A 25,363-nucleotide genomic window follows, 5' to 3' on the forward strand; every position below is an offset into this window, starting at 1 on the left:
AAGCCCAGGATTAAAATCTTTTAAAATGCTTTTTTAAAACCATTTTTCAGAGTTCTGCTGTTTTGAGTTAACAAATGAAGAACAGAGAACAACTTAAAGAGCAATCTTTAAGCTTACTATAATCAAAGAAATGAAATCTCGTAATAATATGTATATAGTGCATTTGTGAATTCAAAGCAGTCTCTGACTCCATTTGTGAGGTACCCTTTACTGTGTGCATTCTTGGACATGGTGTTCAGTGCAAAGAACTGAGGGCACGTGTGTGTGCACACGTGTGTGCACGTGTGTGTGTGTGCACGTGTGTGCGCAATAAAGACATGAAGCCCAGGCATGAGAGTGATTTTTCTGGATAGAGGAGAATACCTTTAGAAAATGCCTCCCGGGGTCCAACAGGAGTTTCTATACATGATCAGGGACAAGGAAGAAAACTCGCTTTCCCCAACACTTTTAAACCTTTCCCACTTAAAAGGAAGTATATAATAAGAGTTTTCATCCATTCAGCGCTGCCCTCAACTTCCTAAATCCCCAGTGTGGCCAGAGAAGCATCAACCACTGAGAAGATATGGCCTGCTAGTCCCCAGTGCTGGCCCTGGCGAGCCATGGCGGCTTGGTGTGTCCATTTACAGATTTTAGTAGAAGCCGATGTGTGAGCCCACATGATTGCCCGGCTGGGGGGATGGGCCTGGCAGAGAATCTGCATTTCTAGTGAAATCCAGGGAAATGCTGGTTCTGTATCCAGAATGTTGAACTGCATGCTGCCTGTCACCACAAGCAGCAATGAGCAGGAGCAAGGACTGAACCTGTAAGCTGTGTATTGTCCAGCTAACTGGCCATCTGGAAGGCAGGATCAGCACCCCCACATACTTTAGTTAGCGTGTCGTACAAGGGGTGGAAACAAAGGCAGGCATTCCAAGTTCAGTCTCGCCCCGCTGGCCAACCTTGACCCTGAGATGCATGGCATTGGGGCCTCTCTCCTTACCCACCCCACACTTTCCCCTCATTGTTTATTATCACTCTGTTTGGCAGACTTGGACACTCTCTAGGTGCCACCTAAGATACGTCAACAGACAAGCAGGTGGCAGTGTGTACGTACCGAGCTGTGTAAGAGTCCTCTCTACAATATGACATAGCCATGTGAGCCACGCACCCTCTCAATATAGGACACAAAAGTGCCCTGCCTGCCTCTCCTGCTCCCATCAGTCTGCTGGTCTCAGGACTGAGCTGGAGAAGTGCCAGGTTGGGCAACCATTTGCCTTCAACTTGCCAGCGAGCGATACTGTCAGCCCCTCTGTGGCGCTTCACTACCCTCCGATATGCTTTCTGTGCCTTTCTCGAAACCTGCTTTGTTGCAGTTGGATTATCAGTATTGCCTAATAATTGCCCCATGTCGAGAGCCACTTGTTGTTGTTATATTACCAGTAGGGTAATAATAATTATTATTATAGCAGTATTTTCTAACCCTCTAGCAATCAATCAAGTCACAGACACTTGTTATATTTCAAAATAGCCTTATTTACCTGGCTATTATTATTATTATTATTATTATTATAGGCCTATTAACAAATATTATTAGGCCCTACTGATAATGTAACAACAACCCTGCTTCCTGGTTTTCACCTCGGAGTGCAAACGTGTCCATGCTTGATGGTGAATCCCTGATAAGGTCTAAGCAATCCCTGGTGTGTTTAGAGTTATTGTTGTATTTTGCAAGACTCAAACCTGTAACAAGAGAAGGAAGTGTAACTGTGGACGCTTTGTTCAGTGGGGCAGGTGTTGGGAGCCATCTGCAAAGGCTCTCTGTCTACAGGTGTTGCACCCGTGCTGTCTGCCCTGATTCGAGGGTTAATGCGAACCTCTGAGGAGGAGGACAGTAAGATGGTCTGCCAAGTACGCATTCAAGGTTGACTGACTGGGAGGATGTAGGTCCTTGAGATAACACGTGCAGGTGTCAGCACTGTGTGCTGAGAATGGGTTTTTACCTCGTCCCCATGCCTGTAAAGTGTTTCTGTGCTTTTGCCAATAAAGTCGGGGCTGCAGTACTGACTGCCAGTCTTCCAGAATTCTGCCTCTGTTTTCTTCTCTCTCCTCCTCTCAGGAATCTATTTCTTGCCTCTGCCCTATTTTTTCCTAATCCTCATTCTTCAACTCAGGCACTGTTTGATTCTGCCAGAAGGCACCGGCAGACAGGGGAGCTCCAGAGAAGGCATAGATGTACACACTTTACCTCTATCTCTGAGGCTCATCAGAAGAGTTCTTGGTCCTGAGTGTTCCTAGTGCTTTCTGCTATTAACTTCTAATAGTGTGGTGTGGTGTGTGTGTGTGTGTGTGTGTGTGTGTGTGTGTGTGTGTGTGTGTGTATAAAAACAGGCCTTCCCAGGGTCCCCTAAACTGTGCCCATAGGGAGGCACTATATTTTGCAGAAGCGTAAGGCCAGCTAAGCTAAGGAACTGATTCGTTAGGACGAAATGTGCTAAGCTCTGCCCCTAACACAAATGTGGTTTACACTAAAAAAAGTTCCTTAGCTTTTAACAAGTATGAATATGAGGGCAGGAGAGAGAAGAAAGGGGCTCCACATAAAGCAGCAATGATGAACTATAGAACCTCATTAAGCACAAGAGGAGAAGCAAGCAGAAGGGAGCACCGAAGTCCCCTGGTGGGAAGGGAGGGCTGTGGGATGTGAGAGGAGGGTGGAGACGTGCATGGCAACCTTATACATGGATACACGGATACACAGACCGTAGCAGGCAGAGAGTGTGAGACTAGCTGGTAATGTCATTAGCATGATTACAGAACTTTGAGAACTTATTTTATTTAGGGGCTGGACAGATGGCTCCGTGGTTAAGAGCACTGGCTGCTCTTTGAGAGGACCTGGGTTCGAGTCCCAGCACCCACATGGTGGCTCACAACTGACTCTAAATCCAGGCCAAGATCCGATGCCCTCTTTTGGCCTCCATAGGCACTAGGCATGCATGTGGTGCACAGACAGACATGCAGACAGAACATTCATGCACATAGATTAAAAAAAATAATAATGATAAAATATATTGTCTTATGCTAGGATTGGTTAACTGCCCCCACTTTCCTTAAAGTTGCTTTCATTTTAACACTGAACCTCCCAAATCCCAGGCAAACCAGGACCACTGGTTACTCCTAGCTGTACAAGATCTGAGTGTCTCCTTCCTTCCTACCCACCTATTCTAGACTGGTGTTCTCCATATCTTCAGCACCATATATACGTGTTTGCGATGGCTTCCCCATACGGCACGTGGCAGCATCCTGCTCCCACTAGGCTCCAGGTACCACTACCGAGAGGTCAGATGGCATCTCAGAGGAAAGCAGCCTGTCATCCCATACGAGCTCGGCTGGTCCCCAGGCAGGCCTGAATTCTCTGTTAGAGAACTGTGGGGATCAAAGCGGCAGCGGGGACACGCCGCCTCAGGGGAGGGTGGCTACGGTCAGTAGAGCGCCTCAGCCCCCGCAACCCCATTATCTCTGTGGTATACAGACTACACTGTCCAGATTAAGGGCCAGGCCACTGTAGGATGAGCCAGGGTGTCACAGGAAGTGTAAGCCACAGACAAAGAAAGACAAGTAGCTAGCATGGCTAACTATCATCTCTGACAGTGTAAAACTCATCTCTCTCAAATGCTACCTAAAAGAATATTCTGAAAATATTTTACTGTTTAGGAAAGATGTCTGGGAAGATGATTAAAATAACTTATGGAAAGTACATAATCAAGAGAAAGAATTTTGGCTGGATTCGTCATTTTCCCCAAACTGCACAAATAATTCACAGAGGCGTGTACTGGCCAGTGCCCACCCTCAACCCCTTGCTGACATCTCGCTTACCCTCTTTTTCTCCTGTAGATACTGATCCCAAGCAAATTCTTGAAGAGGAACTATCACCGGATCTTCGAATCTGGATGGGTAATTACATTTCAGAGTCTAGGTTTCAACAGAAAATAGTTTACGTTCTCATTTCTGCATTTACTCGTTTATTGGGTGGGGGGGAGGCGGGGTACGCCAGCTGTGCATGCAGGTGTGGAGACCAGAGGCCTTTTCCACTGCTCCCCTTCAACTTGTTTGCTGACCTGGGATCTCTCAGTAAACTTGGAGCTGGTTCAGCTAGACTGGCTGGTCAGAGAGCTCGGAGACCTGCCTGTCTCCCCTACCACACTCAGGCTTACAGTGTACTGTACTGGCTTGGCTTTCACATGGGTTACCAGGTATCTGAACCCAGCACTCTACTCCCTGTGTGATCACGTCAGCCCCCTACGTCCTCTTCTTAAAGTCAAAATAATTTCCCTGAATTTTTATGGGCTCTTCAGGAGGTTTCACACAGCGCACACATGCACACACGCCGCACTGCCTGACTGAGATGCCCTTGGATATTCTCAGACGCCCCACCGAGTCACTCCAACCAGTCAGGACTGGTTTGCCTCTCGTTTTTAGGGGACAAGATCTAGATGGCTAGGGTATATAGTATATACTTCATCTGGTATATAGTGGACTATCCACACATAACTAAATAAATGAGTTTATACCAATGATTTGGGGGTCTGTTATGTTCTTTTAAGACTCCCCCCCAAAAAATTAAATTGCTAAATCTCAGAAGATCTACAGATGCTTGATTTGTAGCCATATGTATAATATATAATATATCTATATCTATCTCTCATTGCTTTGATTGGTTGCTCTAAGGAGAATGCGTCAAAGGACCCTGCTGTGGTTGTGCCATTCAGAAAAGGAGAAGCAAATACTAAGTAAGTTTAGGCTTCTAGATGAGTTTTAGTATCGAGCGTGCTTTGACCAAACATTTCTCAAGTGCGTGAATCGGAGAAAATTACTTAAAAAAAAAAAGACTTTTTAATATAAAAATTATGTGTATGAGTGCATCGGGCCGGGTAGGGAGGTGTCTAATGTTCACTTCAGTGTGAATGCTCATAGAGAAGAGGCCGCTGGATTTCCCAGAACTAGAGCTGTAAGAGGTTGTAAGCTGGCAGACACGGTGCCAGGAACCAAGCTTCTATTGCTCAGGATGATGCTCTGAGGCCCCGGTGTGGTCTAAAAGGCACAGGCCTGGCATGCTGTATCGGGCGTGGCCATTCCAAGAGGGAGAAAGGCTGGAAAAGCGTGTCTCCTACTCTGGGATAGGCGCAGGATGACAACAGCAACCTGGCCATGTGCCTTCCTAGACTACGTACGGTTCCCAAACAATAGAACGTTTCCTCAATTGCACAGTCTTTGCTCAGTTTCAGACAATCCTACAGGGTGACCACTGTTTCTAAGTGAAGAACTATCTATAATATGTAGTAAGATCAGTCATTTTCAATTTAAGGCCCGTTACGCTTGTTCATAAAACATTTGTTGTACAATGGACTACAACCAAATTAAGAAATATGCTAATATTTACCCTTACCTTTTACAGATCCAAATCTGTCTGTGAATCAGGCATCAGGATTATTCACAAATATACTGGTACTATAATTAAATTTCCTTGATTACATTAGAACTAACTGAATTTACATGGATACATTTTCATATTTGAATATAGTCACAAGGCAGAAACTTGAGGGAAAATTACATTAGTAAAATATTTGAAACATTGCTTTATTCACAGCAGGTGTTAACTCCTGTACAGCTTTTGAAAGAACTGATAGCCTAGCATAATTTTCACACCTTCTAATGGTTGAAAGTAATAAGAAGATGAATCATATTTCATGTTACATCAAAACTCCATATGTCTAATTCAGCATCTACAATAAAGTTTTATTGGAACACTACTATTCACATATATCTTGTGGCTGCTGGCTGCTTTGCTCTGTTGTAGAGACAAGGAATTCTGACTATGGAGCCCAAGCTGGCCATCAACTCTGCATCTTCCTGGCGCGACCTCATGGGTGCCAGGACTACAGGCCTGGGTTACCATAGCTGGGCACACTGTGGTTACAACAGAACCGTGAAACTGCATCCCGGAACACCTAACATATTTACTATTTGGACTTCCCAGGAAGAAAAAAAAAAAGGTTGCAAATACTCTCCCTGCAATGTGGGACAGTCACAGGAAATATTAATGTCACAAGACAATCAACTAAGAGAGAGAGAGAGAAAGGAAGGAAGGAAGGAAGGAAGGAAGGAAGGAAGGAAGGTAACCTTTAACCCCTGAAATACCACTTTAGCTATAACACTGGTTCAAAACAACAGTAAAGAAACAAACAGAACCAAGAAACCTTTATCCTCTCACACGCACACACAAAACAACACTTTTACTCTGTGGATGCAGGAGCAGGCAAGAGGCAGGGGGTACTGAAGGTGAATTCCACTTGGCTGTCTTGCTATCCAGCTGGGAAAACACGCACAAAGAGCAGGGGTGGGGCTGAGGCACGAGTCTCTTTCCCCAGCACACTCCCACTCCTGCTTTCACATTGCGGGCGTGCCGCAGCATGACTGAACCGGCTAGATCAGCTCATCTGTTTCCTCGGGTGTTTTATATCATTCTACACATTTTCAAAGGCATATTTGGATTCCTCAAATCTTCTGGACCATGTCTTAAGAATCCAAGAAGTAGCCGTGCGGTGGTGGTGGCGGCGGCGGCGCACGCCTTGAATCCCAGCACTCCTGAGGCAGAGGCAGGCAGATCTCTGTGAGTTTGAGACCAGCCTGGTCTACAGAGAGTGTCCAGGAAAGCCAAGGCTACACAGAGAAACCCTGTCTCGAAAAAACAAACAAACAAACAAACAAACCCCCAAACCAAAACCAAAGCAAACAAACAAAATCAAAAACCAAAAGAATCCAAGAAGTATCTGATGCTGTTAAAATGCAGAAACACCTACAGAGATTATAAAGGAAGACCCTTCCATAATTAAAATTACAAAAAACAAAACAACAAAAACCCACAAGGAGCTGTTCTTGTTCTTTTTTTAATCAGCTAGTTACGCGGTAATACTTTTCCATAACCTTGAATTGTGTAAATTTAATCAAAGCATCTAGATCCCTGGATACTCGGAAATTGTCACTTTCCCCAACGGGTTCTGTGACCTGCATTTGTCCTCTACACCCCTACACTCAGCCCTAGGTAGAACTGGACCCCAACCAGCGCTGGCGGGATCCAGGCCAGGAGACTGCGGTGGTTCGTAGTCTCTGTGGGAGAGGTTACCTCAGCGATGGTCTTCGACACCTGAAAGCTGGAGCTCTTGAAGAGCCCCACCACCTTCACCCGCAGCGGCGGCTCGGGCGGCAACCTCGCTCTACAATCTGGGGCCCGGGGCCGGCACGGCTGCTGCGGGGTGGCCATGGCAGCGAAAGCCCACAGCCAGGATCCCAAACACTGCAGGTCGCCACGGCAACCGCGTGGCTCCACCCACAACGCCGGCTAGGGGCGGGACCTAAACCGGTGTCGTGGGCGGGGCCTCTTTTCAACTTTGAGCCTGTTGCTGGAGGAGCCGGGCCAGGGCCAACCGAGGAACAGGTAGGCCGCGGTGTCAAGAACCCCCCGAGGGACCGAACATCCTGGAGTGGTCCACCCGGGATTCCTCCCGGGACTGCGGACGGCCTCGTGCAGCCCGCCCGGGATTTGCAGCCGACCTCCTTTCCGGGTTGGCGGACGGCCTGTGATCCCAGTGACGCGGGAGTCGCTCCCCCCCCTCCCGCCCCCACCGCAAGCTCGGGTTCCTGGGACCGTGCAGCGCGGGACACAGCCGGCCACCTGTGCGCGCCATCAGCCTCGCCGCTAGTGCCCCGAAGCACCCCTGGCATGAAGCCCAACTTTTCTCTGCGGCTGAGGGTTTTCAACCTCAACTGTTGGTAAGTGCGTGGGCTGCGGCCTCGGGGCCACCTTAATGTCCCCCACCCGGACATGCCTAAGAAAGAAGCAGGCCTTCTTCAACTGAGCCACGACTCTGCCCTTCCTGAATGGCCAAAGTTCACATCACCCAGAACCGAGGTGGTAGCAGCAATCACTTCCCCAAGCATGGCCCTTCTCTCTCTTAAAAAAAAAAAAAAAAAAAAAAAAATATATATATATATATATATATATATATATATATATTTTATACATATATATATATATATATATATATATATATATATATATATATATGTGCATTGGTGTTTTTGCCTACATGTCTGCTTGTGTGAAGGTGCCAGATACAGACAGTTGTGAGCTGTCTTGTTGGTGCTGGGAATTGAACTGCCGAGCCGTCAACCCAGCCCCCTGTCTCTTCCTCGCCCCCCCCCCTTTTTTTTTAGGGACATCCCCTACCTGAGCAAGCATAGGGTGGACCGCATGAAGCGCTTGGGAGACTTTCTGAACTTGGAAAGCTTCGACCTGGCTCTACTGCAGGAGGTGAGGTTGTACGGCAGGCTAGGCTGGGAGGAGGGCAGCAGGGGGCGCCCTGGGATGAAGTCCAAGCAAGTGTCCTTACCTTCTCCTCAGGTGTGGAGTGAGCAGGACTTCCAGTACTTAAGGCAGAAACTAGCGCCCGCCTACCCGGATGCACACTACTTCAGAAGGTGATTAAGTCTTGTATCCTTAGACCAGGAAGCTCATCACTGTCCGGTATTCCTGCCGGCACTCACGACCCTCTCTCTTCCTCTGGGTGGGAGAACAGCAGGGCGTCCTCTCATCCTCTTGCAAGGGCTGCTATCTTAAGCTTTGTTCTGGGCCTGGTCTTAGCATTAGAGAGAAAAGTTGCTGCTCAGAGCTGGGAGGCAAGGAAGGGGAGGAGGCCTGGGTCTTCCCACCTTGCTTTTCTAGTTCTTAAGCAAGACTTGATTTTCAGCGGAATCTTTGGCAGTGGCCTCTGTGTGTTCTCCAGACATCCAATCCAGGAAATTCTCCAGCACGTCTACACTCTCAATGGCTACCCCTACAAGGTGAGGGGCTCGCCCCTACCCCTGCTAAGGCAAGCTGTGTGCAGCGCTCCTGGGCGCCCCACCCCCACCTCCCCACCCCCGCAGGAGGGTGGCAGTGAGTGCCCTGAGTTCCTGCCTTCTCTTGCCTGCAGTTCTATCATGGAGACTGGTTCTGTGGGAAGGCTGTGGGACTGCTGGTGCTCCATCTGAGTGGGCTGGTGCTGAATGCCTACGTGACCCACGTGAGTGATGTTAGCCAGGCTTAGGCGCTGGGCCAGGCAGTCCAGTGCCGTGGTAGAGAAGAGACTCCACTAGCTTTGGTGCCTGGGGTGAGGCATGGGATCAGAAGGGTGGCAGTGAGCAAGGTTCACTCGTCCTGTGCCGAACTCGGTGCCAAGTGACTGCAAAAGTAATTTCATTCTCCTGGCTCAGTTGTTATCTGGGAGGCTTACTGCCTCCTTTCTGCTAACCTAGGCCTAGTCCAAGAAGCTTCTAGCCTTTGTATAACCTAGGCCTAGAATGTTTTAGCCTGTGACACTTACTGCTTAATAAGGTCCCACTTAACTTGTTTTTCTTATTCTGAGTTCTGAGCTGGCTGGTTCAACTCAGCTGTTCTGGATCAAACTCTTCTCCCAGCTGACTTTATTTAATCTGGCTTCTCTCTTGGCCCAGAATTGTTCTGCTGGGTCTCAAACTAACTCGTCAATCTACTGTAACTTTCTGGCTTCTTCTCATTTTCTGGCTCATTCCATCTTCACCTGAGTTCTCTCTCTCTGCAATCCATCTCTCTGTTACTACTGTCTTGGGAGAGACACAGGAGGAGGAAGGAGGCTCCCGTCATGGGTTAGTCAGGAAGAAGCACATGGCCAGTGTGAATGGAGAGTTTAGCCCAGATGAAGAGCATTAGCAAGTACTTGGGATCGTGGATGGGAGGTAGCGTGACAGAAATTATTAGAAGCAGATGGCATGGGATCAGGGCAGGGGATGGGATGCCTGCCCCAGTATGAGATGTAGTTGGGGGATTAATGTCTGCCCTGCCCCAGATTAACTAAGGATATTTTAAAATATAACAGGTGCCTGTGTTTCATGGATTGCTAGTGGGTTAGAAAATACCACCGTAATAATAATTATAGGGCTAATAAACACTTACTAGGCCCTACCTTCTAAATTAAGCACAACATATTGGCCCCTTCACTGTGACACGTGACGGATGCAAGTCTGATTTAAACAAACTTTGGGGCCCTTAATCTCATCTAAAAATCCCTTCCACTTTAGCTTCATGCTGAGTACAGTCGACAGAAGGACATCTACCTAGCACACCGCGTGGCCCAAGCTTGGGAACTGGCCCAGTTCATCCAGTGTGTGAGCCTGGGCTTGACAGGGGAATGTGGGGTGGGGACTCGGGTTGAGGGGTGGTAGCTTTCATTGAGAGGGCAAATAGTAAGGGAAACCTTTCTTCCTTGCCACTCTGCCCCGCCCCAGCCACACATCAAAGAATGCAGATGTGGTTCTGTTGTGTGGGGACCTCAACATGCACCCCAAAGACCTGGGCTGCTGCCTGCTGAAGGAGTGGACGGGCCTCCGTGATGCCTATGTTGAGACCCAGGACTTTAAGGTGAGAGACGCTGCCTGATTGGTTCCCTACCTATACCCCACACTCCTTTCAACCTTCCTGCCTCTCAGCATCCTAGCTACCTGCTTCCCTAGGGTTCTGAAGATGGCTGTACCATGGTACCCAAGAACTGCTATGTCAGCCAACAGGACCTGGGCCCGTTTCCGTGTGGCATCCGGATTGACTACGTGCTTTACAAGGTCAGGCTCTTATCCCCAGCATGCTTTCCTCCGTCTCCTTCCACTGTCATTGGCTCATGCTGATCTTTGGTTCAGCTGGTGTAGTCTTGGGCCACCAATAGCTGGAGAGTGGGAGACCTGTTTGGGGGGGGGGTTCCTTGGGAAAACATAAGCTTCTCTGTGCTTTCGCTCTTCCTAGGCAGTTTCTGGGTTCCACGTCTACTGTAAGACTCTGACAACCACTACAGGCTGTGACCCCCACAATGGCACCCCCTTCTCTGATCACGAGGCCCTCATGGCGACTTTGTATGTGAAGCACAGTCCCCCGCAGGAAGACTCATGCCCTGCCGATGGTGCGTCAGCTTTCCCCAAACCCCTTTCTACTTGAAGGCAGCCCCGGCCTCCATGTTGACCCTCCCCCTGCTCTACTGTTCTCCCTTGCTCTAGGACCACCGGGACGGTCAGCGTTGGTCAGCGTGCTCAGGGAGGCGTGCACAGAGCTGGGGCTAGGCGTGGCTCAAGCTCGCTGGTGGGCTGCATTCGCTGGCCACCTCGTTTGGGGGTTGACCCTCCTCGTGTTGCTGTGTGTCCTGGTTGCAGGATTAGAGGCCAGGGAAGTGGCCGTACTGCTCTGGACACCCAGCGTGGGTCTGGTGCTGGGGGCTGGCGCAGTCTCCCTCTTCCACAGGCAGGAGGCCAAAGGTTTATGTCGGGCCCAGGCTGAACTCCAGCACGCTCTGAGAAGGGAAAATGAGAGCCAGGACCTAGGCTCAGAGCCTCAGCTAGCCCCACTGCTGGCAGCAGGAGAGAGACAGAGCTGAGAAACAATAAAACCAAATTGACACACTCTGGCGGCTGTTCCCTTTTCCTTGCAGAGACAGTGATGGGAAGGGCACGTCAGTGGGCTTGCCACCGTGTGCACCGTGGGACCTTGGCTTATCCCCTGTCCTCTTTTCCCACCTCCCAGCTGCACACAGCATAGACCCTGTTCACAGCCATAAGACTTTTATTGTAAACAACGAAGCCCCTGATTTGGCAGTCCGGGTAGCCTGAGGTGTAGCCCTTGGATGATGTCTTGCTTACAGGGCAAGGAGCCAGCTAACCATCCTCTAAGTTCCGGCCCCCTTCTCTGAAGCCATCTCACTGAGCCTCCGTTCCTCTTGGAAACGGATGAGGGCGTCCCGCTGGTTCACCACATCCAACAACTTCCTCAGGACCTGGTCCTCAGCCTGACGATCGGCCTCCGTCTTCAGGGTTTCTGAAGGGAGAAGACGAAGCTTAAGAGAGCAGGGCCCTAGCCAGGGAGCCTGAGGAGCTAACTTAGCCTGTATGGTTTCTACAACCAGGCTTTTGTTGCTGAGACTTCGAGCAGGTTTGCCACCGGGGTGGTTTCCCAGTTTTCATTAGCACCGGCACTCATGTTGGAGGCAATACTACTGCACAGAAGCCCAGGTGGGCAGGCCTGATTGGAGGGCGAACGGAAGCTTGGGAGTCACATCCTTTGCCTGTCTCCTGAATTGTCTCAGAAAGACTGGGATGCTTGGTCAGTATCCACGGCCATGAGATAGCCCACAGACCTTCACAGTTCATGTAGCCCCGCAATTCCTGGTCCAGCTGCCACTGCTTCTCTTCCAGGTCCAGCTCCTGCACCCTGTGGAGACCAGAGATGGCAGAAGCACAGCTAGGCAGGGTGCTGCCAGGGCTCGGACCTGGCTCACGTACCACGCCACCGCCCCTGGCCTTACGTGATCATGAGCTCAGCTTCCTCGGTCACTAGGCTGTTTTTCTTCTGAATGAGCTGTAGCAGCTGCTCTAGCCAGAGTTTCTTTTGCTGTTCTGGGGAGCCTGATAAGAGAAAAGAATGGAAGCGGAAAAGGATCCAGCGGAAATAGGCTGTGATGGGTGTGGGCTATGTGGCGTAACCACTGGGCCCGGGGATTGCTGGGGGCTGAACATGGTGCCGAGAACCGTGTATGCACTAGCATCTCACTCCCCCGTCTGTACTTACTGTTCTCTCTCCTCAAGGCCAGCTCCAGCTCCTTGCCTTCAGTCTCCAGCTCCCTCACAGCTGCCTCAATCTCATTCAGTCTCCGCTGGATGGCCTGTGGGTTGTATGACAGGATTCCCTGGATTGCTCAAGACTGGAGCGCTGGAGGCATTCTGAGCTCAGACAACTTCTGACCCTGTCAGAGCTCTGGTGCCTGGCGCTCGCCTGGGGCTCACCTGGGCCCTGCAAAACCTCTTCATCTCCTCCTCTCGGGCACGACGCATGAGGGTCCGATACCACGTCGGGTACTTAGTCATGTTGCCCGCGTTCTTGGTGAAGGTCAGCAGAGTCTGTGGGAGGGAGGGTTGGGCCGGTCAGCAGTAAGGTCTGGCCCCCCCTGGTTAGGAATGGAGGAAACTAGAGGAGTGAAAAACTGGGATGGAAATAGGTAAATTCCGGTAAAGAAGATAAAGACTTAGAGGCAAGTTAGTGAGACTGGGTGAAAAGGCATTCCAAGAGGGTGCAGGCTAGCGGAGCTTCTACGATGTGGGGTAGGAAATGCCTGTCAGATGCCGCCTGGCTCAAACAGTAGGCAGCTGGCTTCCTGCCACTTACCTGCTCCAAATGTGGTTCCAGGGTTACTTCTTCCTCTTCCTCTTCTTCCTCTTCCTCTTCTTCCTCTTCCTCCTCACCGGGAAAGGGACTCTGTTCCACCTTCCCTGTGGCCACAGGAACTGAGCAGAGGGGAGACAGGTATGGCTTGGGAATCCAGTGACCTCCGCTTCTATTTCCCAGAAGCCCCGTGGCAGAAGTTCTAGTACCCCCCTCCTCCCCGCAGCCTCCCAGATGGGCACATCGTAGGAAGAGCACCTCCTTGTGGCGCTTGGACTGGCACACCCCAGCCCACAAAGCTGCTCTCCAGAGCCTGTTGAGCCAACACTGCACAGCTCCTTGGAGGCTTGGGTGGAGGCTCCTTTCCTGAGTCAGGGATGATGTTCAGGGATGACAGCTTCAGACGTTCGAAGCTGGAGAGGCGGATCAGCCGACGGGCGGGCGGGATGGGGCTTGGGACAGGGCTGACCGTCTTCGCAGGCGGTGCAGGAGGCAAGGGGCTTGGCTGCATGCTATTGTCATCTGGTGTAGGAAGCTCCTGGAAAAGCCACCACATGGTCAGGTCATGGACCCCATCTAGTGGTTAACTGTCAGTAGGGGGCAGCACCTCATTTCCTGCCAGCAAAGCGCAGTGATCTGGGGAGACCTGCCTCTTCCCATATCCTAACATATAACAACAGAGGTTCGTTTGTTTTGTTTTAACCTGGATCTCTGTACTTCCTTCGTTGTCAGCTTCTTCTTGGTCCTCCTGGGGTAGGTGCTGGAGACAGTAGAAGTGACCTGGGAAGGGTAGAGGAGGTTAGACATCGCCCACTGCCCAGACACTCAGGGAAGGCGGAGGCTGCAAGACTGGCTTACAGTGGATCTCTTAGGACCACACACACACACACACACACACACACACACACACACACACACACACACACACACACACACACACACAGCCTTGGAGGAGGGTGAGAGCCTGTTTCCACTTATTGTCCAGCTTCCTCTCCCTCGCCACCCACAAGCTCCGTGTCCCCCAAGAAACCACCAAGCCTCAAGTCCCTGTACCATCTCCCAGGCCCACTTACCGTCTCCTAGATGCTGCCCATAGCCACCTGGCCACAATGTGGCCTCGCAGGAATGGCAGCGGAAGCAGTCCCGGTGGAAGAAACGGCCGTCCACACTGAGGCGTTCCAGGATATAGAGGTGTTTCCCACAGAGTTCACACAGATCCTCTGCCCCAGCCTGCACAGACCCCAAGGATTATAGGATCAGCTGAGCCCAAAGACAACTGCCAAGGTCTTCCGTTTCCCCTGGAGCCCCTTTCTATCTTTTTAGGCCTTTGCAGACAGGGTCCTGGATCCTACCTCCTGGTGTTCGGATGGCAGTGATGGGGGTACACTGGGCTCAGAGAGAGGTGGCTCCTCAGTACTTGGGGTCTCATCCTCTACCTAAGGAGGTAATTCTCAGGTGGCATGAGCAGGGGAGCGGATGTATACAGAAAGGAAGGGAGTAAGGCTAGACAGGACAGGACCAGTGGCTGTAGAACGGGCAATGGAGGGCAAGATACAGGAAATAGGACAGGAAGGAGAACCAGAACTGGCCTAGCCTCCCCTGGGTCTGCATTTACCTGCAAGGAAGGCTTCCTGTCACCAGTGTCCTCCCCATGGCCCTGCAACAAGTCCTATAGCTGTGAACATGACCTGAGCCCAGCTCTTCCCTTCTCCTCATTTAGAATGTATTCTCCATCATCCCTGGCATCACACTGGGCACCCGTTTTTTCCAGTCTCAACCCTGCCTAGACTCCTCACCTTGGCCCGGCTCCGTTGTAGCGTCCTCTGGAGTTTGCCAAGGAAAAGTATAGCACTGGGGGTCCCAGAAGGCTGGCTGACAAGGCCTGCAGGCAGTTTCCAGTTGTCAGTTTTGTAACCTTTAGAGCCACCCTCCACCTGGGGTGGGTCCTGAGATAGCACCGCCTTCCCTCCTGCCCCCCCCTTCCTCCACCCCCCCCCCCAGCCAACTCACTTGAGCTGTGGGGCGTGTTCTTGAAGGCACTGTGGAAGTGGCTGAGGTAGGCAATGAGGCCCAGTGGGTCATTGCCCGCCACCACTGCCTGTGCAGACAACACCGGTGTGATGCCCAGCTGGTGTTCTGCCACCTTCAGTGCCCAGGAAGTGGCTTCTAGAGCCTCCATGCCCTGCAGCTCTGAGGGTTCCCTGTGGAGCATCAGATGAGATGCCAATGAGAGACACAAACCTTGCTCCATTGAAGGAGACAAGAAACAGCAGTGGGTGTATGCGGTGGGGGGGGGGGGGAGCGGGGCAGGGGGGGAATGAAGGTTGGTTTGTTGGTGGTTATCTACCACCGTGTCACTTCTATCCCCATCAGTCACTGCTCCTTGGCCATATGTCATACGTACATTCCTAAGGCAGCCCCTCTGTCTTAAGGAAGCTAGCCACTCAGCCCTTTTTAGCTTACAGGAACAGGCCCTCCAGTGGTAGGACTGACACACACACACACACACCGCCCTGCCCCGGAACAGCAGGGATGGCCTGGCTGGGGATTTGGGAAGGTCTGGACTGATACCATGTAGCTAAGGCTGGCCTCAAATTTACAGTGATGCTCCTGGTTTTGTTTCCAACCTGCTTTGATTGAAGTTGTGTGCCACCATACCCAGCGGTAGTGCGTCTGCTTGTGCTTGTGCGTGCGTGTACGTGGGCACATGCCCATGTTGGACGGAACAGGGATTTCACTCATGCTAAGCAAGTGTGCTCTACTGTGGCCCTCCAGCCTGTCTACCGCAGCTTCTGACTTCTCTACCTGGAGGCCCTTGATTCTGTAAAGCCCTACCAGGCTGCTGAGCAGAGTCAGACTAGACTGCCACCTCTAGGGAGGTGAAGTGACAGGTGGAGCTGGGACTCCCTGGGCGGCCAGCTCCTGCAGTGTCTTACCATGCAGCAGAGGGAAGGGTTGGGCAGGGGTCAGAGGTAGGACTCACAGCACGCCAGGCTGTAGGCGGTGCACCAGGGCACACAGGGCCAGCCCATCAGCCCACGAGGAAGAAAAGTTGGTGACGTGAACTCCAGGAAACCCTGCTGTCTGCTCCTGGCACCAGTGTAAGAGTTCCTCAGTGCCTGCTGGCCCTAGGAGAGCAGAGCCATGCTGTACCCAAGGCCCACACCCGCGGCTGGGTGTGTAAGAGCCAGGCTGCCAGATGAATGCTCAAGGCCAGCAGTGAGTGCTGCCTCCTTCCCAGTTCTAGTTCATTCCCCTTCTCGACATACATTTGTTCGGCAACAAATAAATGGCGCCCACTATGGCCACATAAAAGCCAGGGTGTAAACGGGTAGGGAAGCTCCGAGGCTCAAAGAACAGGTGGTTTGGGTTGACACCCACGGACAACTGCAGGAAAGAGTTGGCGGAACAGCTGGAACAGCATAACACAGCTGTCACTGCTCAGCACCGCCATTGCCACAGCGGAGGTGGATACCACTGAAGTTGCTTCCAGACTGCCACACAGCTGCCGCCCGATCTGTGGCCCCTCCCCATCCACACACCCCCCCCCCACTGAACCCCAAAGTATCCACAAAACAATCTTTCCAGCACAGGGCTCTGTCCCTGATGTTGCCTCGCTGGCTGGGGAAAGGCCTGCTCACCTGTGGTTGTCTTTCCTGAATCTGTCTTGTCACTCTTCTGGGCATGCTCCTTGTCCACCACGTCATATAGGTCTTGTACCTAAGGTAGCTTCCTCTCAGTTTTAAGGCAGCTGGCCACCGCCCCATCCCGTCAGCCCTTGGGGAGGAGCCTGCCTATGGTGGGACTGACCCCCCCACTGGGTCAACAAGTGAGGAGGGAAGACCTGGCATGGGAAAAGGAGTTGATTTGGGAAGATGGCGGGTGGGAGGGCAGGGTAGAGAGTCTGACCTGATTGGGGGTTACAGCTCGGAGGTTCAGGTTGGGGTATCGGGTGGCGGGGTCCAACTCATACTGGGCAACATTTCGATGCATGTTCTCTGGGGATGTTTGTGACAGAAGCTGGTACAAGCTCTCACTATGGGTGGTGGTGGAAGGTAGTGGCACAAACACGAGGGGAAGGGGTCACCACCCACCCCTCAAGGGCTGCCAGGTCTTTTTTGTAGTCCCAAGGCCTCCATCCATTCCGTTAGTATCTCCTGCCCACTCTTCCTGACCCTTGTCCCAAGTCATGGTTGCCCTGCCTGGGCTAACTGACTCTGAACCCAGGCCTCACCGTTCAGCCAACACATCTAAGGGTCCAGCACCTTCTGCCCACCGCTTCACCATCCAGGCTGCGTCAAAGGCTGCCAAGAAGCCCCGGGCCACTCCAGTCCCCAGAGGCCAGAAGGGCTGTGGGGTAAGAGGAGCCAGAAACCACTCAATGACAATCCCATGGGTATGTCCCAAGCCCAGGTATCTCCAACGGGGGAAGACCCTTTTCCACCCCGTACAGCTTTCACCTCTATCAAGTGCGCGCGCTTGTGTGTGCAAGCTCCTCCCACAACAAACAGAACTTTATGCCCCACCCCCAACCAGAGAGCTTCCTCCTGAAATGCTCACCTCTACCAGGCAGTCCCCCACCAGTCCCAGCAGAAGTCGGGCACCGTGTTTTTCTTGCACACGAGCAGAACTCTCCGCCCGCATCATGCTCGTGAAGTCAAAGGCCGCCACGTCGGGCCGCCCACGCGCATCGTGAGCAAACTCGAGTTTCCCAAGCTTGCCGTGTGTGGCGAAGTCAGCAGCCGCCCTGGCAAACCGCTGCAGAGCCTCAGGTACCACATTGGCACTGCCCAGCAGCTGATCAGTCTCCGGCAAGTCCTACATGGCCGAGAGAGCAGAAGCTGAGAACCGTCACATGCCCCCTCCCTAGGCGGGGAGAGGCTGCCTAGATTACATAGCAATTGAACACTGGGCTGGGCAGCAGGCAGTGGTGGCACATGCCTTATGCCTTTAATCCCAGAACTTGGGAGGTAGAGGCAGGCAGATCTCTCTGAGTTCGAGGCCAGCCTGGTCTACAAAGCCAGTCCAGGACAGCCAAGGCTAGACAGAGAAACCTTATCTTGGGAAAGAAAAAAAAAAAAATCAGCTGGGTGGTGATGGCGTACACCTTTAATCCCAGCACTTGGGAAGCAGAGGCAGGTGGATCTCCCTGAGTTCGAGGCCAGCCTGGTCTACAGAGCGAATTCGAGGACAGCCAAGGCTAACACTGAGAAACCTTGTCTCAGGAAAATAAAAAGAAAGAAATCAAGCAAGCAAGCTGGGCTGGGCATAGAATCCCAGTAGGTCCCCACCCCCACCCCCCTGCCCCCATCTCAACCCTGTCCCTACTCTGCCGGGAAGCCCAGCATCATTGCTGTCATGGGCTTTGTCCTGACACACAGCTTACACGGTACTTGTGCAAACTCTCCACATAATACATAGAACACAGAAGGAAGGCATCCAGCTACTCCATCCATTCACGGGGCCATAGTGTGTGCTTAACCACGCATTAGGCACCACTCTAAGCCCTGGGAACTGACAGCCAGCAAGAGGAAGAGACAAAACCTCTCCCTGTCGCGGAATTCACACGAGCAGTGCTGTAACAGTCAGTTTAGCCCTACTAGGATTCCTACTGCCACACACATGCAGGGCACAAGAGCTTGCCAACGTGGACAGACACAGGATAGGCCGGGGTCTGACCACAGCCAGGCCTAGACTGTGTCCCGCCCAGCCTCCTGCCCGCTGGAGGTCAGGTCCTACCTGGCGCAGCACCCCCAGCTGCAGCAGACACTGCTTCTTGGCTGTCATCACAAAGTAGTGCGTATCATCCTTGTAGTACACGATGTTCTCCAGATCAATACCTGGGGTGGGGGGAGGCAGGATGGGGGGGGGACGACAAAGTGGAGGACAGGAGGCAAGTGATTCCGCGTCTATTACCTCTCAGAACACCCACACCATGGCTGACCTCTGCGAGCCAAAGCCACAGCTTAGGCAACAGTGAGTGTGTTCCACACACAGATAAGGGCCATCCGTCCTGGCCCAGGAAGTTAGCAGTTTGGAGCAAAGAGGTAAACCCAGGTGGAGTGACAGCTGGGAGGCCTGTATCACTTGGTCACATGACGGCAGTATAAAGCCAAAGTAAGCAGGGCATGCTCTTGAATGCCTCTTCCGTTCCCAGCGTACATCAGTCTTATACTCCAGCATGAGCAGAATAGCCATGCATGTGCCAGAGAGTTCTGGGATCTTTCATGCCAAGTTTGGTAGCTGGAAGACAGTTCTTTCTCTTTTGCTAATGAGACCACAAGGATGGACAAGAGTAGGGTTCCTTGGACCAAGGGCAGGAATGAGAGGCAAGTGGGAAACATCCCATCGTAAGGCAAGAGGAGGGAAGGCCTTTGAGGCTGGGCCCTGACCTGTGGCTTTCAGCAGGTTCTGGAAGAATTTTTGGTTGTAGATCCGGGCTACACCACTGATCTCTGGCACCTGTGTCTCCTCCACCGTACGCCCGTTCACAAAGTTTGCTGTGATGCCGATGGCCAGTTTGCCACGCATCTCTCGGATGGTAAAGCCTAGTGGTAGGGGGAAGTAGGGATAACACTTCTAGGAAGGCTTAGGGGAGCCTAGGATGCTGGGTTTTGTCTGTCTGTCTGTCTGTCTGTCTATGAGGGAAAGGATCACTCACCTTCAGGGACAAATTTACCCCCTGCAGCTGAGATGAGGACATCAAATTCATAGTTGGCCAGTTGAACTGGTGGACTGGGCTGGAGCTGGGCGCGCCAGCCACTCCCTGGGGTAGAGAGCATGAGAGCCACAAAGGTGTAGAGGTCAGAGGGGCCCTACATTCCCAGGTCAGGCTAGAGAAACAAAACAGATGCACTGTCTGGAAAGCAGTGAGGGGCTGCTTGTCAGCTCACACCTTCTCAGCAGCCGAGGAAGGCAGGTTGAGGGAGGCCATGAGATTTCCATCTCGCTATTCCCATTTGCACGCTATCTAAGTCTCGGGTTCCCCCACTCCCACCTCCTTACCCCATTCAGAAAAGCGTTAGTTGACTCCGGCCCCAGACCTGCCTTATGAGCATATACACAGATCTCTCTTTGGTGGGTAGTGGTTCCCAGGAGCACAGAAGTACTCACCTTTCCTGGGAGGAGGCTGGAGGCCAGTGAACGTGATGCCCCAGTGAATTTCCACCCCCAACAGTAGCGCCACCTTCAGCAGAAGCAGCTGAAGCTGTCGGATGCCTAGAAGAGAGATAAGGGTGGAAACAGACAGATTCCTTCCTGCCTTCCCCCCTTCTGGTGAGTGCTTGTTAAGATCTGGAGGAGAGGCAAGAGGCTGCCTCTGCCACACAACCCACCCCCCCTACCCTCCCCACCCCCCACCCTCTCCACCGCCCATCCCCCCTCCTCCCCCACCCCCACCCCCGTAAACACACCCGATAACATCTGCAGCAGTCACTACTTGAATAAGAAAAATCACTGTCCGTTTTTACAGATGCCAGGCCCAGGTCTTAAAGGTCACCTGGTTAGAGTGGCTAGTGCTCCCTCCGCCTCCTCTCTGGCCCTGCAGTCTCCCATTGGCCCACCTCTAGATTCAGACCCATCCATCCACCCAAGGGCCACCGTGAAGCTCTTACTGATGTGGTCCAGGGTACCAGTGCAGAAGCGCCCATAGAACTTCTTGGCCCCAAGTGCCCGAAGGTCATGGATAGTGAAGGGCCAGAGGTGGAGCACATTGTGCCGAGAGAACTTGGTACGCTTTTCCACAAGGACCACTCGGGCACCCAACAGTGCCAGCTCCACAGCAGCCCGAAGTCCACAAGGCCCAGCACCTACTACTAGGCACTGCAAAACACGTAGGGGAAGGCAGGTGTAGCATCCTGTCTCCTGACTCCCCAGACTGCCCACAGCCTTCCCAGACTCTGTGTATCTACCTTGGTGTTGGTACAGGCCTTGCCTTGCTGGTACACAGCCTGGCCTGCTCTCTTGTCCAACTTGGCCCACAGTGACTTGGCGCTCCAGTAGTTGAGCTGAGCCTTGATCTTGTGGTAAAGGGGCAGTCCCCCACCAGACTCCACTCCCAAGGCTTCACAGAGCCCCTGAAAGCTGCTCAGCACATCTTGGCAAAGCTGTGCCTGCACAAAGCTCTCGAAGTGGGTATGTGCTGGGTTGGTGGAGGCTGGTGAAGCCATAGAGGACCCCTGTGGACAAGAGGAGCAGCCGGCCAGGCAAAGCCCAGTGCCTGTGGAAAGAAGGGAAGGTAGCTGCAGGAAGGGAAAAGAAAGAGGGAGGAGCCAGCAGGGCTGGCTGGTGTCACAAGGGAGCGCAGGGTCCGCCTCTGATTGGCTATGCTCCCAGCCCACTCCCATGCCTAGATCCGCTCCCCCACCCACCCACTCCCGCCCCCAACAGCAGCTATGTCCTATCAAGTGAAATTCGCCAAATTTGGGGGTAAAAAGGCAGTTGTTCTGGGTACATAGGGTACAAGGACGCTAAGGGAGCCTCCCGTCCAGCGGTCTGGCAGCCATCATATGGGCTCTCTAAGGCCCAGGGGACAGGGGTTGTAGTAGGCATTCAGTTCCCTGGGTCCTGAAAGTAGGACCTGGGGGGGGGGGGGATTCTCAGCTGGCTGCCTGGGGTGGGAAGTGGGGGTGGAGGTTTCCCTTCTTGTGGACAGCAGGCACTAACACCGCAAGGCAACTAACTGCAGCTGTGTGACAGGGACACGCCCATTTCATCTGAAGTGGCAGTCTCGGGTGCTAGCGTCCTTAGGCTGACTTGTGGGGTGCCACGCTGCTGGTGGGGTGGGATGTGCCTCTGACTAAAGGCAAAGCGCTTTTCCACGTGCTTGCCTCCTGACAAGGGGCAACAGTCTGCCTGCGTAGCTTCCACTTCCCACCAGCCAAATTACCCTCACAAATAGCCTGAGAATGTTGTGACTGTCCTGACTGTGTGAGAGGCTCCTGACTCACTGTGGTCAAAACACTTCCCTTGTGATCTTGTCACTACTCTAACGTGCCGTGGGAAGGAGCGGAGGCAGCAGCCGCTAGGCTCGCCCCTACCGAGGACCCTCACTCTAATATTAGACCCCCTAGCTTGACTCCCACGGACGCTCCTATGTGCTCTCCCAGGAATCTCTAGAGACAAGGCCTCTCTTTGTACCCCTCTCCTTCCGTCCAGCCCACACGAGGCTTGAGGGTTCTGGGAGGGCTTTTTCACACGCTGCGACCGGAACAGACGAACAGACTAAGAGTATGAGGGGAGGGGGAGGGGTTGCTCTCGGTGGGGGAGGGGGAGAGGCAGGGTGGGAGTCACGGTGGGGGCAGGTCCTAGCTCTCGTCCCCCCCAGCAGCCTCTCCTTTGCCCGCGCGGCAGGAGGCAAAGGTTGCCACCCGCGGGTCACTAGGACAAGAAAGGATAGGTCTTCAGAAACGGCATCCGTTTCTCTTGGAAGTCTGGAGGTTGGAGAGTCCTCCGGTAAATGAAATAAAAGAGGTACCCAGCTTGGAAATACCAGCACAAAGGATGTGCCATGGGTGGACAGTCTAAAGGGATGGAGAGCTGGACCTTGGGCCGCCGGGGCGAGGAGGAGCTCTCAACACTCCAGACAGCAAAATCTGCACAAAGGGGCTGATCTGGGCAGGGCCGGCAGGGGGACCCGCCAAACCAGCCAGGCGTAGCTCCCTAGCCTGCACCAACCCTATTTCCCCGGAAGCGCCGCCCCACCTCATCCTCACCTTCACTCTCACCCCTAGCCGAAGAGAGCCCAGTTGGCACCGCTGGACTACTTACCCGGTGGTTCTGGGGCTGGAAGAGCTGTTTCCTGTCGGAAGGGTATCCCAAGGCTAGGGCGGAGGAAAGGGTGGCGCGCCGGGAAAGCAGGAGATGCCTGGCGGCAGAAACCGGGGAGTCCGGAGGAGTTTGGACCGCAGCGCCAGCGCACAACTCAGCGGAAGGCTTATCCGCATCTCATTACCCCAGCAGTCCTGCTCTTGGGACAGCCCTGAGCCCCGCCCCCGCCTGCAGGGTGGTGCTGTAGGGCGTGGCTCTGCTTACCCGAGGGCTGCCGGGGGCCTCCAAACGGTCTGGCCGGGCAGGGACAGGGAGAGCAGGGCCACTCAGTCCACCCCGCTAGTATCAAGCTGTAGGCCACTTCTGAGAGCTGACGGAGCCGGTGCCGGCCTCCTGCAAGAAGTTTGTTGAAGCTGCAGGGTCCAAGAGTGGCGTCAGATGTCTGAGCTCTTTCCCTCTCCCACCAAGAAATCCACACCCCTGGCGCCACTAAGGATCCAGTTGCGGGGCGGGGGGTGGTGGTGAGGGGGGTCCATCTCTCCTGGGGCAGGTCGGCTGGCTCCCAGGCTCAGGCTAAGGACAAAACTTAAAAGTCTTGGTCCGTCTGCAACTTTCAACCAGGTACACAAAGTAAGGGAACAAGGGAGGAGTGTGTGTGTGTGTGTGTGTGTGTGTGTGTGTGTGTGTGTGTGTGTGTGTGTGTGTGTTCAGCTAAAAAAGGCAGACTGGGAGGGGTATGTGGGAGAGACTAGATCTCAGCAAGTGAAGACCCAGGAAACTGACAACGCTGAGAAACGTTGGAATCAAAATCTTAATTATTTCCCAATAACAACCAGTAGCCAAAGGGAAAGGAATTTGTCTAAAATGAAGCAGTGCTAGTCAAAGTGAATAAAACAACAGTTCTCAACTATTGAAAGAGTATTGACAACCCCTATTTTATTGAAAAGATAGAAAGAAAGGAAAAAAAAAAGTCAATTGAAGGTCAGAGGCTTCTGGACTGAGCGCATGGGCTCAGCAGCCAGCTGTTACCAGACTCAGGCCTCTCTGGATTCCAGCCTATCACAGTTAATCATGTGACAGAAATAAAGTCTGGCATCATGAGGAAGTAAAATTGCCTCATTAGAAGTGCTTAATCCAGGAAGAGGTGGCTACATCTCTCTCCCTTGAGGTCCAGGGACCCAAAAGAACTGAGGTCCAGTAGGCTGGCTTTTTGTGTTTGAATTTGTGTAAGTAATTTTACATTTTACCCAGAGACACCGGGATACCCCTGAACACTCTCAGTTGCAGCTGATAAGAAGGCAAGGAAAAACACAAGAGGAAATGTCAGCTCTCCGTCAGGGGAGGCCAACAACTCAGCCAGGTCTTCTTCCACTCAGGAAGCAGGGGCCAGCCTTTGAGCTACACCCGCTGGAGAGAGCTCTTGAGTGTGACCTCGTTTGCTTAGGAACGAAGGTGCAGAATGTCAGACACACCCGCACTTAAACACACAGTATAAAAAACGCTCTACAAAGCCCACTGTAAATGGGCTGGCCGGCTTAGTGCCGTCCCTTCCCTTTCATTAGCAGATGAGCGCCAGAGACTTAAGGCCTGGCTTCCTTCAGCCACTCAGCCACTTTCAGTTGCTGCCGAACAGGGCTAAAGTGCTCTGTGAGCAACACATTGTAAAGACTGTCCTTTAAAAAGATCAGAGAACCAGTTCCTCGCCTCTGAAAAAGCTGCTGACTTACAGTTTTCCTTGATGCTAAAGAGCCGCAGAGCTGTGGGGAGGTCAGTGGTCCGGAATCCAGAAGGTCTGGTCGGATTCCTGCACCAGGTGTGTGTGTGTGTGTGTGTGTGTGTGTGTGTGTGTGTGTGTGAGAGAGAGAGAGAGAGAGAGAGAGAGAGAGAGAGAGAGAGAGAGAGAGAGAGAGACGAGAAATCACTGCTCAGCCTCAGCCAACTCATCTCTAAATGGAGGCATTTTAATGACTCAGCTTCCTTAGCCCATTTCAGGCCAGGGTTGCTGATCCTTGGAAATACACAGAGTAGAACAAGGGTTGTTGTTGTTGCTGTTCTTGTTGTTGCTGTTCTTGTTGTTGCTGTTGTTGTTATTGTTGTTAGAATCTTGAGTTATGAGCCACAATTGGGTTTTTGTATGAGCTAAAAGTAGTTCGCACAATAGTTGGCAGAGCCATACTGACTAGTTTATATTGGACCAAATAAAATAAATGATCTACACATGGAAATTTAATTTTAAAAGAATCCCATTCTAATAGCTTTGGAAAAAATTGTGCCAGCAGCTGCTTAGGTTAAAGTCCCAAGCCACAGGATCCTCTTTTTTTTTTTTTTTAATGTGCCCCAGGCTTACTTCCT

At 52.4% G+C, this 25,363-nt stretch overlaps 3 protein-coding genes across 9 annotated transcripts in view; 1 reads left to right on the forward strand and 2 right to left on the reverse strand.

The window, feature by feature from the left end:
• Nucleotides 1-7,294, reverse strand: part of PPIL6 (peptidylprolyl isomerase like 6) — a gene marked incomplete at its 5' end in the record, with an annotated part of 23,658 nt that extends 16,364 nt beyond the window's left edge. For all 3 annotated transcript variants that reach the window (XM_084774475.1, XM_084774474.1, XM_084774476.1), the window contains 2 exons: nt 3,850-3,945; nt 7,157-7,294. In XM_084774475.1, the coding sequence (XP_084630601.1) occupies nt 3,850-3,945; nt 7,157-7,294 (234 nt within the window). The remainder of the gene's footprint in view (nt 1-3,849; nt 3,946-7,156) is intronic.
• A 375-nt stretch (nt 7,295-7,669) lies between these two features.
• SMPD2 (sphingomyelin phosphodiesterase 2) lies at nt 7,670-11,493 on the forward strand. Its single transcript, XM_084774473.1, has 10 exons — nt 7,670-7,803; nt 8,248-8,344; nt 8,435-8,511; nt 8,781-8,874; nt 9,006-9,095; nt 10,129-10,211; nt 10,336-10,468; nt 10,561-10,665; nt 10,844-10,997; nt 11,092-11,493. The coding sequence occupies exons 1-10, from the start codon at nt 7,754-7,756 to the stop codon at nt 11,463-11,465; spliced, it is 1,257 nt and encodes a 418-aa protein (XP_084630599.1). The 5' UTR covers nt 7,670-7,753; the 3' UTR covers nt 11,466-11,493.
• Nucleotides 11,494-11,632: 139 nt separating this feature from the next.
• On the reverse strand, nt 11,633-24,922 carry MICAL1 (microtubule associated monooxygenase, calponin and LIM domain containing 1). Of its 5 annotated transcripts, XM_084774461.1 has the most exons (27): nt 24,739-24,922; nt 23,276-23,404; nt 23,012-23,108; nt 21,154-21,461; nt 20,857-21,064; nt 20,357-20,461; nt 19,905-20,009; nt 19,636-19,791; nt 18,983-19,083; nt 17,804-18,061; nt 17,478-17,593; nt 17,153-17,279; nt 16,885-16,963; nt 16,227-16,371; nt 15,254-15,444; nt 15,040-15,125; nt 14,859-14,900; nt 14,596-14,679; nt 14,317-14,473; nt 13,947-14,023; nt 13,502-13,781; nt 13,247-13,365; nt 12,868-12,981; nt 12,653-12,746; nt 12,390-12,489; nt 12,222-12,295; nt 11,633-11,902 (listed from the first exon to the last, which is right to left on the reverse strand). In XM_084774461.1, the coding sequence occupies exons 4-27, from the start codon at nt 21,409-21,411 to the stop codon at nt 11,754-11,756; spliced, it is 3,225 nt and encodes a 1,074-aa protein (XP_084630587.1). In that variant the 5' UTR covers nt 21,412-21,461; nt 23,012-23,108; nt 23,276-23,404; nt 24,739-24,922; the 3' UTR covers nt 11,633-11,753. The 5 variants fall into 5 exon arrangements, with proteins under 5 accessions (XP_084630587.1, XP_084630588.1, XP_084630586.1 ...); XM_084774462.1 differs by lacking the exon at nt 24,739-24,922 and having other exon boundaries at nt 23,276-23,423; XM_084774460.1 differs by lacking the exons at nt 23,276-23,404; nt 24,739-24,922 and having other exon boundaries at nt 23,012-23,220.
• Nucleotides 24,923-25,363: the final 441 nt, after the last annotated feature.

This window comes from Acomys minous, assembly GCF_964271855.1.
Source record: "Acomys minous genome assembly, chromosome: 3".
In the NCBI taxonomy this organism is placed as follows: Eukaryota; Metazoa; Chordata; class Mammalia; order Rodentia; family Muridae; genus Acomys; species Acomys minous.